The 12,656-nt window shown below is 34.3% G+C and overlaps 1 protein-coding gene across 2 annotated transcripts in view; it reads left to right on the top strand.

Moving 5' to 3' along the window:
- The first annotated feature begins 1,307 nt into the window (after positions 1–1,307).
- Positions 1,308–12,656, top strand: part of CNTNAP2 (contactin associated protein 2) — a 1,581,556-nt gene continuing 1,570,207 nt past the window's right edge. For both annotated transcript variants that reach the window (XM_063452116.1, XM_063452115.1), the window contains exon 1: positions 1,308–1,704. In XM_063452116.1, coding sequence (XP_063308186.1) covers positions 1,611–1,704 — 94 coding nt within the window. In that variant the 5' untranslated portion in view covers positions 1,308–1,610. The remainder of the gene's footprint in view (positions 1,705–12,656) is intronic.

The following is a 12,656-nucleotide window of genomic DNA, read 5'->3' as shown; positions in this document are numbered from 1 at the left end:
ATAGGCTCTGAGGATTTGCATAAATCCAAGTTTGTGAATGTACATTTCTGCAATCTGTACAACCAAAAGTACATTGCACAACAATGTTCGATCCAGACCACTGTGAAGTTTAGACCAGGAGAGTGCCGAAAATAATGCGGATTGGCAGTTCATATGTGTTTATGACCAATAAACTTTAATATAATTAGATATAGTGTGCAAACATTACATAATAAATAGTAAGAAAAATAAATATTAAAATCAAATACAAAAAGATAATATGGAAATAATTTAGACAGATAATGGATAAAAGTTGACAGACTGTAAAAGATAAAAGACAGGATAAAAGAAAGACAGACAGATAGATAGATAGATAGATAGATAGATAGATAGATAGATAGATAGATAGATTCTATTACTTCTCTGTCTGTTTCCTTGGCTGGTTTATGTGTGCAGATTAGGAATTAATACAAATAAAAAATACAAGTGTTGGTTGACTACTTTGATCATAAAGTGTGATAGAATATATTGCCAGTTATTATGATGATCAGAATAATAATAAAAAATAAAATAATAATAATAATAATAATAATAATAATAATAATAATAATAATAATATCATCAAACAATTTTAGCAGGTAGAAAGGGTGAGTTTAACAATATATTATACACATTACAGAAGGGTTTGAAAACCAGACAACTACAGGAAAAATGCCATCTAGTGATGACAAAGTGAACTGCATGAAGCAAGTCAAGCATCTCAGAGTCTCCCTGATCAGCCTTTTAATATGTACCCTCCCCCTTCCATCAGCCTGCAGGAGCTGGTGCAGAGATTAAAACAACACAGGGCTGTGTCACAAGACGTCCTCCTTCAGGCTGAGAATGTCCCTGCTCGCTTTCAAAGATCAGGGCTGGCATTTAAAAATGCTGCACTAGCTTATGTGCATGGACAAGCCGGGAAGGGAAGGAGCCGGCGTGGAGCATCTCTAAACTGCTGCTCTGCTGCTGCTGCAGTGCTGTGACTGTGCTGGCTTTCAGGAAGCTGTGCTTGTGAATGTGAGTGTGGGGAGTGTCTTCAGCTTGCCTGCCCTGCTGTGGGGGTGCATATATATACAGTATGCTGTGTGTATCTGAGCTGAGCCTGTTCCTGTCTGTGTAGTGGGATGGACTTAACTGCAGATACAGCATCAGCACCACTTCTCCTATCCATTGCCTGACTCAATCTCTATCCTAACCTGCTCTTCACCTGGCAATTTTGGGATTTTCCTGTTAAGATACACTGCTATTTTCTGACCAACCTGTTTGTTTTACCATTATTTCCTCCCGTTTCCTTCATCATGATGCAGTTCTTCCATAGAAAGAGTGCAAGTTTGCTACTTCAATGTTAAAGAAGAGGAAATGCTAAATATTCCATTGAGGGTCTGAGGAAAAAAAAGAAAAAAGTGGGTGGGTTTTGGTATTCTTAAAAAACAGGAGCAACCCTGTCCCAACCCACCATCACCTTCAAGAATACCCATATCCCCACCTCATCCCCAGCACATCATCTATTCTGCCTAGAGCGGGATACAGCGTTGAGACAAGTTCTAGTGCTGTCCTGTGGGATCTGGAGATTAACCTGGGAGCATTAAGACATGATTTGGATTTGCAGAGCCTGGGGCGCTGCTCTCTTCATGGGGATTTTGTGCTGCATCTGCTGCAGAGCCTGGAGTACCACCCCTGCATCCCGTAAGTCGATATCATAGCTTTGTGTATCCCACTTCTTCACTTGTTTCAAACTGTTCCTTGCAACATAGCTAATGGTTTCATCTCTCTCTGCTTAGAACCTTGATCTGATTCAGTCTGCTTGCAATGCATCAAAAAGCACTCTCAGACACCCTGTGTAACAGATTCTAACAGTTTGCCTCTTGTAAAAGTTCTGCATTATATTTCCTCTTTGTACTATTTTCTCTTTAGTTCCAGTTGATTCCTGCATGGCTTTAATCTGTCAGGGAATTAGAATTGCATTGGTGACATGTGCTATTTGAAGCTGTCTGATTAAATATTAGTGTTTGGAGAGAAAAAAAAAATGAGCCAATCTGATGCAGCAAGCTTTACTGTTAATTATATTTGGGATTGAAACAGACTACATAGATAGATTTTATGCAGATGTGTTTTTTATGAGCCAAATGACAAATGAAGTTAACGTGCATAAAGTGAATCTGAAACTGAAGCCAAGAAGCTATTAACACGAAGTTTTATTTAATGGTTTGTAGGGTGATGTATCAGATACAGTTATTCCTTGACTTGTACATCAAGTGCAAGTGGAAAAGTTTAGTTTGCCCTTATAATAGCTGGATGTTGTCTAATATTGTTAAGGAAAAGTAATGTGCTCTATATGATTTTTTTTTTTTTTTTTTATTTGGCACTGAATACACATACTACTGCTTTTGGACCTTATAGACAATATATACAATGTTGGGTTGCTATAAATTGCACTATTTTTTTATTATTCAGGTATAATACATTTTAATACGTTCTTTAGTATTTTACCCATTTTCGCCATTAATTATCAATTTTTTTTCAGTAAGAGCTTTGATTTTCTTTTATTGTCTAAATGCCATTGGTTTCAAGTAAATCAGGCATGGTCAAAGGGTAGAACCTCAGCTGATGTAGAACTGCAAGTTCCACGCTGAAGAAATACCATCCCCATGATATAGAGCTATAACCATGTTGTAGGGCTACAAAATTATACAGCAGGCAAAGTATTGTGTGATCTGCAGTTTTACAACTACTGGAGTGCCACTTTTTGGCCACTCCAATAGTACAGGATGCAAGCCATTAGGCTACAGATGGCAATAAGCAGTAATTATGGGAAACATAGTCCACAGAACATGAAGTGCCAAAGGTTAGCAATCTCTGACCATCACAAAGGTATTTACTTGCCTTTAAGATCTAGTTAAATGGTCAGTGTGTTTTATATATTCTACATTATTTTGCCAGTGTAATAAAATGTGTCTAAGGCAGAATACTTTGTGTAGCTTTGTTTGTCTAACATGAATGGATTGTGATATTTGGTACCTATCAATACACTATGCTTCTGGGTTGTTGAATGATTATTAATAAGGCACAGAACAGTGAGTGCATTCTATTTCATTACAGAATGTCACTAATGGACTCTCAGCTGACCATTAATTATTACTGCCATTTAGCCCTGCAAATACCTGGGCTGGCTCTATTAAACTCTACTCCTTCCTACAAGCATATTACTCTCACAATGTGATCTGTGCGCTGACAAATTATATTCACTATACAGCACATTGTGCTGACCATGAGGACCCAACCAGTTTAAAACAGGCAACATATATAAAATTCTTGTTTCAAGCATTTTGAAGATTTGTTCCAAGCCTTTTTTTTTTTTTTGTACTAAATTGTGGATGTTAGTTCTTAAGTCACCAGAACTTTTCGTTTGCTGAGTTAATGGGTATATGGGTTTCTTTTACTCAACTATGGATTATGGTACAACATTTAGATGTATTTAATGCACAACAATTTCCTGTTTATCCAATATTAATTGTAAGTCTGTCTGTCTTGTATGCATTTTTTTTTATCTGTAAGGCAAATACAATATGTGGATGCATTAGAGATTTTTTTTTATTTTTTTTTACATAGAATTGAACATATTCTCACACTTTGCCAAAACTAAACCATACTTTTTGCCATAAATAATGCAAATATGTTATTATACATCAGGTATTTTAGTCAAATCTTCTTTGTGGGATGTGATTTAATGACATTAGCCTATGTAATTATGAAATAATCCGTCATATAATATTGGAGAAAAAGCAAATAAATTATGTAACATAAAGTTAACTAGTTTGTATTGAGTTCAAGTCACTTTATTAAGCACAAAAAAGTATAATAAACAGCTCTTTTTTTTCACTGCTTTTTCTTTCATTATTACACGGTAGCAAAAATCTATATTCTTCACAAATGTTACATTTAGATGTGTCTAATATTGCAATGCATCTCACAAATGGTTTCATGACATGACAATATTTTTTATGGTAATGAGGGGCATGTAAAGACTTGATAAGTTATAAAGCATTCACATTATCTACATAACAGATGGAAAGGTTCAGTAAAGAAAATACACCAGTGTCTCTAATATATGCAACCTAGCACTCAAATAGCAACATCAGTCTTCATAAATTATTTACTCTTAATGGTTGCATTGAAGCAGCATTTGCACAATTCTGTTGCAGAATGCAGAATTTCATAGTCATCTGTCTATTAACTGTGTGTGTACTCAAAGGAGTAACTGTACACCAGTGTATTCAGTTTAATGATGGAAAATGCTTGTTATGCCTCCAATGCAATCCAAATTTACATTATTTCTTTATTTACTGATAGGATAATAAAGACAGCTGACTTTCGTACAGACCTAGTTTTAAGTTTCATGTCTGATTTCAAAAAGAGCAAATAAAAAAAAACAAATATACAAATAAAAAAGAAAACGCTCAAATCAAAAGCACTCACTGAATAATATATTTAAAGCTTACTCATCTTGTACTATTGCACTATTGTAGCATATGTAAATACGAAAAAATAAGCAAGATGCGAAATATATAATACATAAACTAATCCGAACATTATTTCATACATGTCATTAAGACACGGTTGTTTTAGTTAATTTACCTACTCTCAGTTCAAATTGCATTTTTAATACATAATCCCATTCTTATTCTTTTCAGTTCCATAAATAGCAATAATGAACATTTCAACCAGGAGAGGTCATCACTACACAAAAAGTAGCATTCACATGTGTTCATTAAATTAGTTTTCTTTTCCTGTTTAACATTTCAAATTCCAATCAGACTTTGTCATAATGGTTTTCATGTGCCTCGAATGGTAATGCAAAAATAAATAGTTGGTCCAGGGTCAAAAATGAAGCATCTGCATTACACCGGAGTAAAATCAATATCTTGAAACAAGATGCTGCTGATAATGATATTCATATTCCAGTCTTCTGTATTTCCTTACTCAAGAATGATCAGCACTTTGTATGGTAGAAAGTCGAAGAACCTGTACTGATCTGGTTGCTGAAAGCCACAGAGAGTCTCCAATGTAAATGCTGACTCTTCAAGATTTACCTTTCTTCTGTTCCGTAAGCACCATAAAGTTCAGTTAAGAGCACAGCACATTGGGGAATAAAAATAAAAACAAGGTGTTTAAGAGCTTTGCTTATGATTTAAGCTAAAGTTCATGACTCTGGTGTTGCCTTCAAGCATCACTGCCATAACTCAACGCTACAGGCAGTCATCCATGCTCTCCACTCATGAAAAATGAGTCTTCGATCGCACAAAAATAAAATTGGTACCAGTGACCTAATTTTGATATTTCAAACAAATCATTTGTTAATTTATTTTTGTAAATTCCTCAAAATAGAAATAAGAACAACAGTTTGTATAAAAGAGACACATTTAGCAAGATCTTCCTTTCTAAAGATCACACTACGCATTTTGTACCTTCAGTCTTAAGTAAGTCATAACTGACTACCTAAGTCATAACTACGTACGTAGATGCAAAACACTTAATGTGACCTTTTTACTTTGCTGTCAACTCACAGTGGGTGTTGAATAAACTAATAAATGGATGATGTTGCTTGGGGAATTGAATGGCTACGAGGCAGGGAGCATTGCTGGAACAGTTGAGATAATCTGATTTCTTCATTTCTTGTTATCCATGAGTCCGCTACCTTTGAAAAAAAAAACAGTGTGTCATAGTAAAAAAAAACACAAGAAATACAACAAATGCATTTTCTTACAAAATAGGATCTACAGCAGTGCTGTAACTTCACTATGCATAGTAAACAATATTTAACACTGACAATAAATTATCATTCACAGCAAGTGTGATGACATAAACAACATAGCAAAATGGACAGATACATATTTATATTGGATGTAAGACCGTTTTGCCCAGTAGGGAGTGCTAAAAGATGTATTACATTTTAACAGAGACGATACTTCCTCTTTAAAGAATTTAATGTGTTTTCTTTTCTTTCCATTAGCTAAAGTTCTAAATAAGCAACATCACAGACACAATACAACTTTATTGCACAGAACATGTAATCTTACTCTACCTATGTTGCTTTACCATGTATTGTGTTTGCTTGAAATTCAAGGTTAAACAGTAGCAAATGTACTTCTATTCTATAACTCTCAGAAATAAAGGAAAACAGTTCTGTGATCACAGTATTCACATTATTAGAACCTTGAAGTTACACAAAGGGTTATTCAGGTTTTTTTTTTTTGTTTTTTTTTTATAAATACATTAATTAATTAATTAAAGTGCAAGGCTCAACCATAGGTCATTGCTACAGAAAAAAGATTAATAGAATTATTCTAAACATATCAAACACGGTAAGGAGTTTATTTCATGGCTTTTGAGAAAAAAAAATCTTAGTGTTACATCACACCTGAAATTAAATGGTATATTGATGAGAAATTTAATTATTAACCTTCTATATATCAGTTATAAAAATTAAAAAAATAAAATAAAAAGATGATACCACCCAACGATAAGCAGTTAAATTATGGAAAAAAAATTAATCTCCCATCCACCACTACCAGTCCAGGCTAAAAAATACATTAAAACAAACAAATACATATACAAAAATACAGAACAGTCAAATAACATGGACATAAAATAGGACCTGGAATCAGTGCTTAGTTCAATTTAGCTTCATGCAGTGTAAAATAATGAACAATGGTTCTGTGATATGCCAGGTCTGCAAGGTTACAATAGTGAAAACATAAAGCTAATTAAAGAAGTGATGGGTTCACATGTTCATCATTGCGTATGTTGACATCGAAACATTAGTCTACACTGTATTGATATGTATGATTAATATTATAAGAGCTAGGCTTGAAGAATCCCTCCATTCTGGTAGGTAAATGGTATAACAAAAAGGAAAACAGCATATGCTTAAAAACTCCTTCTTAAACCCAAGCATTTATTCAGTCAGTACATTAAAAAAATAAACCACTAGGACAACAGCATAGTTACACAAAAAAAAAGAAAAAAAAAAAAAAAACAGAAGCAGCAAAAAAAACACTCTCTCCTCATTAGGATGATAGCACCTAGGTGCTTTATTCATAACAGCTTTATTTGAAAACATATTTTTCAACATATGTATTAATTACTAGCCCCCTTGTGTGTAGATAGATAGGCATAATAGTGGTAATGTTGACCTGGTAGTATGTAAATAGTTAAAATAAGTAGATATGTGCATTAGTGGCACTCTTCCATAAACAGAATGATTAAATTAGCAATGAATGGATTCAATCAGCATAGAACCCCTTTTGATTCATTTTTAAATTGATCAGAAAATTGATTGATTATGTCATGTCCTTACTTTATCATTGTAAGAGCCAAAGTTCCAGCCATTTATATTGCTCTATATATACAATTCACTTTGAATGCAATGGGAGTTTAATTTCATATGTCCAAATGAGATGGCAAAAGCAGTTATATAACCTTGCACTATACACTATAGTCACTACAGCTTATTGTATTTGTTCTGGTGAGTATAATCATTCCCTTCAGGCTTTTTAATGCAAACACTGCATTCAGAGAAAAGACAGTGTTTACCCTGCCCTCTAGGGATACCTCCAGTGGCAACTCCTCAGATGGCCAATGGAGGTGCTTCATGGGGCAGAGCTGCACAGTAGGCAACACTTCTGTTCAGCATCTCCACGCTCTGCATTTGGCGCCGTCTTCTTGCCGATTTCAGCCAATCCAAAGTATTGGCTAAAATTTTTAAATTCCAATAATGTCAACAAGGAGGCGGATCGGGGGCAGGGCCTTCTAAGGGAGCTATGGGGGGGGGGGGGGGGGAGGAAACCACCTCAATGGTTGAAAAAGGTTCCTTATGTTAATAAGCGATCCTGGAGATTACTGATAATTTTTCTTCTTACCTATTGATCTGCATAGTGTGTACACAGGGAGATAATTATAAGTTGCTTCCTGGTTTAGAAGAGATTAAAGTGACCTTACTTGTACTCATACATGTTTATCTTAACTTTTAAATAGTTGCCTACTCGCAGATCAAGGCCTGCCAGTATTTATTTTTATTCTATGGTTGTTCATTAGTTACATCATCAGCATTCGACTTGGAATTTCCAACTTTACTCATTTCAATTGAGGAAGTTGAATACAAACCACTGCTGTTTGAATATTTGTGTACACTAGTGGTAGGCAACCTTTGGCACTCCAGATGTTGTGGAATTCACCTCCATAATGTTGTAACAGCCAAAGTGCTGGCAAAGTATCAGGAAAGTTGTAGTCTACAACACCTGTAGTGCCAAAGGTTGCCTACCCCACAACAACAAGATTGCAGATTAGATAGTAAACTCATCTTGGCAAGACCTTCTCCACCTACTGTTCTCGTATGTTAAACATGTTTTTGTGGGAATTAATAATTTGTCTTGGTTTATCTATTGCACAGAGCTGCAGACTGTTTTGATGCTGTATAAACAATTGTAATTGTAAGATTGCAATTGTTCACGTTCTATAAAAGTTGGTTTTCCCATCACAACACATTGAGCATTATTTACCTAAACTAATGTATGTATTCATTATTCTTGAAAACCGTACTAATATGCAAGCTACAATCATTTTAAGCAGATTTTTTTTCCCCTTCGAATCAGCATAACGGAGTGTTCAGTATTTTAAATGGTTGATCTTTCAGGAGCATCACATTTAGACATTGACTGATTGGTGTATTTCCAGATGTGTGAAATCAATTTGCAAAGTCCTTCACAATGAATGATCAGCATTATTTCTTTATTTTACAATTAGGTTTGTGTCATCACATAACAGCAGTAGAGCTAGCCATTTTTTTTTTCATGCCCTTCATTTTGTTTTCTTTATTCATGTTTCTTTTGTTTTATTTATGTTTCTTTTCTAGTTTGATTCCTGACACATCGATAGACACTTCACTCATGACTGGCAGACCGTGGCAGACCTTAGGATATGGGCACAAAAAATGGATTTGCTCTCATGAACTTTACCTGCTTTTTAATGCATTTATCCCTTTGCATTTAAACTACAGAAACAGAAATAATCTAATGATATCCCTCAATGGTCTATTTTTATCCTCAGTCTGAGAGAATTCTGTAGTCAAATTAATCAGAGCGAAGGATGACATTTTAGGATTTTTTTTGTTTGTTTTTTTAAATGTATATTTTATTGTATAGTTTTTATTGCTCTAGCACTATTAGAGTTTTTAAATGTTACACTAACTATAATAGTGTATAACATTAACATAAACCCCAAGACATTTCTTAACTGAACTGTTTATTTTAACACAGGAGGATTTAACAATAATAACAATGATAGCATTCATTATAATTAAAATAATAATACAATCATAAGTGAAACGTGCTTATTTATTATTGAAACACAATGATGTATCTTGGTGGCAAAAAAACAACAACAAAAACTGGTGGTGGGGATTCTAGCCCAAAGGTATATGTTATGGCCCTTCCCACTATAATTAATCTAAATCCATCTTAAAATCCTGTCTTATGCCACCACCTATGTCCAACCCTAAACCATAACATGTTCTATGAATCATACTTTGACACCAAGTATTAGAATAATTAAGCACATTATATCAATTAATATTTATAAATCCCACAACTGCTGAATTACCCCTATGAAAAAAAAAGGAATGTACTTTTTTTTTTTAATTAAAAAGCAAGAGGGACTAAATATAAATTACATTTATGTATTTGTCTTTAATGTTGGAATGTTCCTTTAACCTTCCATAAATGACAAAATGAGTACCATTAACACTCTAATTCCCCCTGGTGAGAAAACTCCTATGTTGAAAGGACTCCATACACATAGTTTCACCTTCAAACATGCTGCACTGTGGATGAACACATGCATCTGAGTGGAAAGGCAAGATGTGACAGTTATATTTTTTTATTGTTTATTTAAATATGGTTTGTTTCAATGTCGTGGAATAGAGCTGCACTTATTGGCTCTCTGCTGTAGCACAGAAGATGTTATTTTAAAGAAGAGCTGTCACAACTGAATAAAACACTGACATTCATCTATAACTCGTGCAAACCTTCCTTTGTGTGATGTTCTATTTTATTTAAATGTATCGTAAATATTTAGCAATTGATATTACAATTGAGTTCAGTCCAGCCAGAACCAGCGTACACATTGGACTGGAAGCGGAGGAACAGACATGCTTGCATTTCTCCTCTTCTCTTGCTCTCCTTCTATCCTTCTATTGCTCTCTCTGCTGAAATCAAATGGGAAAGGCAGAGCTTATTATGTCAATGGCTAAAAGAGAGTCAAGATAATTTTCCTAAATAGTTAGATAGTAACTTACCTTTCACATTTTAAACAGAGATTGATCTCAGCCATGGAAGCAGGTCCAGCCATGGTGAGACCAGTGTGGCATGGGATAAAAGCTGAGTAAAATCACCTTTTTACTGCAATTGGGGTTGGTGGTCACCTAAGCAGCCACTCTAGGAATATCGTGTCAGGAATACATGTTTCTATTGCGGACACTTAAGTGTTCCTTTAATGAAGCTGTGAATAACTTTCAGAAATATCAGGTTAAGACTACAGTAGAAAACATTTTGAATGGTTGTAGCAATTGACATACGGTTGTAGCAATTGACAAACATATTGACTTAGGAATTGCAGATGTTATGCAAAAATAGGTGAACTAGAAACATTCTCCAACTTATATAGTTATCTTGTTTAGTCATTTTGGCCTGTTTTGCTTATTTTTGCAATCCCTTGGTCAAGTGTCAACATTATATACATACAAAGTATAGATAACGCTCTACAGATGTGGATTAATGCGTGCAACATGCAGCCATAAAAGTGCAGGGTGCTTAATAAGTAAGAAATAACCTGTGCCCCTCCAGATCCACAAATCACATAGAAAGAGAAATAAACTCAAAGCACACCATATAGTATTGCATAGAAAAATAATTATTCAAAATACAAGATGAAATACACCTACAATATAAAGTGCACATACGCAGAGAATAAACCATATAAACAGCCACATGAACCCAGGCACTAAAGTGCTCACTATAAATCCAGAATAATAAAGAATAAAGGGTATACTAACCCAGAGACTCACTCCCCAGTGTTTTGGCATTTAGCCTTCCTCAGGGGAGATCCTGAGGATCCTGAGCACTTTTGATCCTGATGAAAGTGTCGTATTGGGACTTAAATGTCGATCTACATTTTAATTGATTTCCAATAAAGTATGATAATTTAATCCTGGAAAGAATATAAGTCCTGATACTTTTGTACCTATTAGCCCTGGCTTATAGCACCCGGCACAGGACTTACTTATATAGTCTGAGTGCAAGGATCTATTGAAAACAAAAAGGTTATATATATATAATATATATACAATTGTAGTTGTCATGATTTCTTTTACATATGTAAAACAAGTTATAGAATTGTCATTAATGGCGGCAAGATAGTTTGTTTTAAGCATAAGGCTCTGTTCATTGTATTTGGGGCTATTTATTGAAGTATGACTTGTTGGTAATTCAAAGTACATTCAAAAAGAATTGCAGATTGTGGGCCAAATAATAGTGAAACTGAAGTCAAAATGGAAACAGAGCTAAACTTGATAATGTTTCCAATTTGTCTTATTTGTCCAAAAAATTGAAATTCACTTTGAATCCACTTTTGATTTCCAAAAAAATAAAAATCACACTTTAGTAAATAATGATGTAAATGTGCAAACACTTCAAAATAGCCAAAATAAACAAATTCAGGAAATAAGATTTTTTTTTTTCCGACTATTTAAATATAAATTATAGTTATTTTTTTTTAACTCAGCATAACTCACTGTTTGGTAAATAGGCTCTATTGTGATTTATTATTTGTGAAATCAAGTATTAAAAAAATCTTCTTAAATAAGCTATAGGATGAAAGGATTTGTTTGCTTATTTTCAGTGGTGTACATAAATTATGATTGCTTAGATCAGTCTAATAACTCTGTCAGCAAATATACTGATGTTGATAATGGTTGCAAGTCAAGATAAATGTAAATTATTCACGTAATTGATGGGTTCCACTTCCTACATTAGCGGCAGGAGCTCTCTGATACATTCTATGCTGCTCTTTGAAGAAGCACAGAAGCAAAAAATGCATCTGCTGTAATAGATTTAAACTGTATTGCACAGATAAAAATATATAACGTGAATTCTAAATGTGTCCACTGAGAGAAAATATTCTAAGGGCGCTATTTACTAAACAGCAAGTTGTGTGTGTCTTAGTGATGTGGTAGGAGTCGCAATTCATAACATAATATAAAATACAGAATAAATATATAAAACATAGAATATCAGTTGCAATAGAGAAAGAAAAGAAAAATATCAAATGCATAAGAGATTTTTTTTTTTACCCATAGCCAGATTAACCATAAAGTGTTTTAAGGTGGTTGTCTAGTGCAGAGTAGGCAACTTTTGGCATTCTGGGTGTTCTGGACTACATCTCCTATGATGCTGTGTTAGAATGTTGAGCATTATGGGAGATGTAGTCCATAACATTTTGAGTGCTGAATGGTGCCTGTCCCTGGCCTAGTGTCTGGAGAGGAGTGTGGGTACCATGAAGGTATTTGACCTAATTTGGCATGATTC

Source organism: Pelobates fuscus, chromosome 4 (assembly GCF_036172605.1).
Source record: "Pelobates fuscus isolate aPelFus1 chromosome 4, aPelFus1.pri, whole genome shotgun sequence".
NCBI classification, from domain to species: domain Eukaryota; kingdom Metazoa; phylum Chordata; class Amphibia; order Anura; family Pelobatidae; genus Pelobates; species Pelobates fuscus.
Note: the sequence above shows the minus strand (reverse complement) of the source record. Positions and strands in the feature narration are given on the sequence as shown.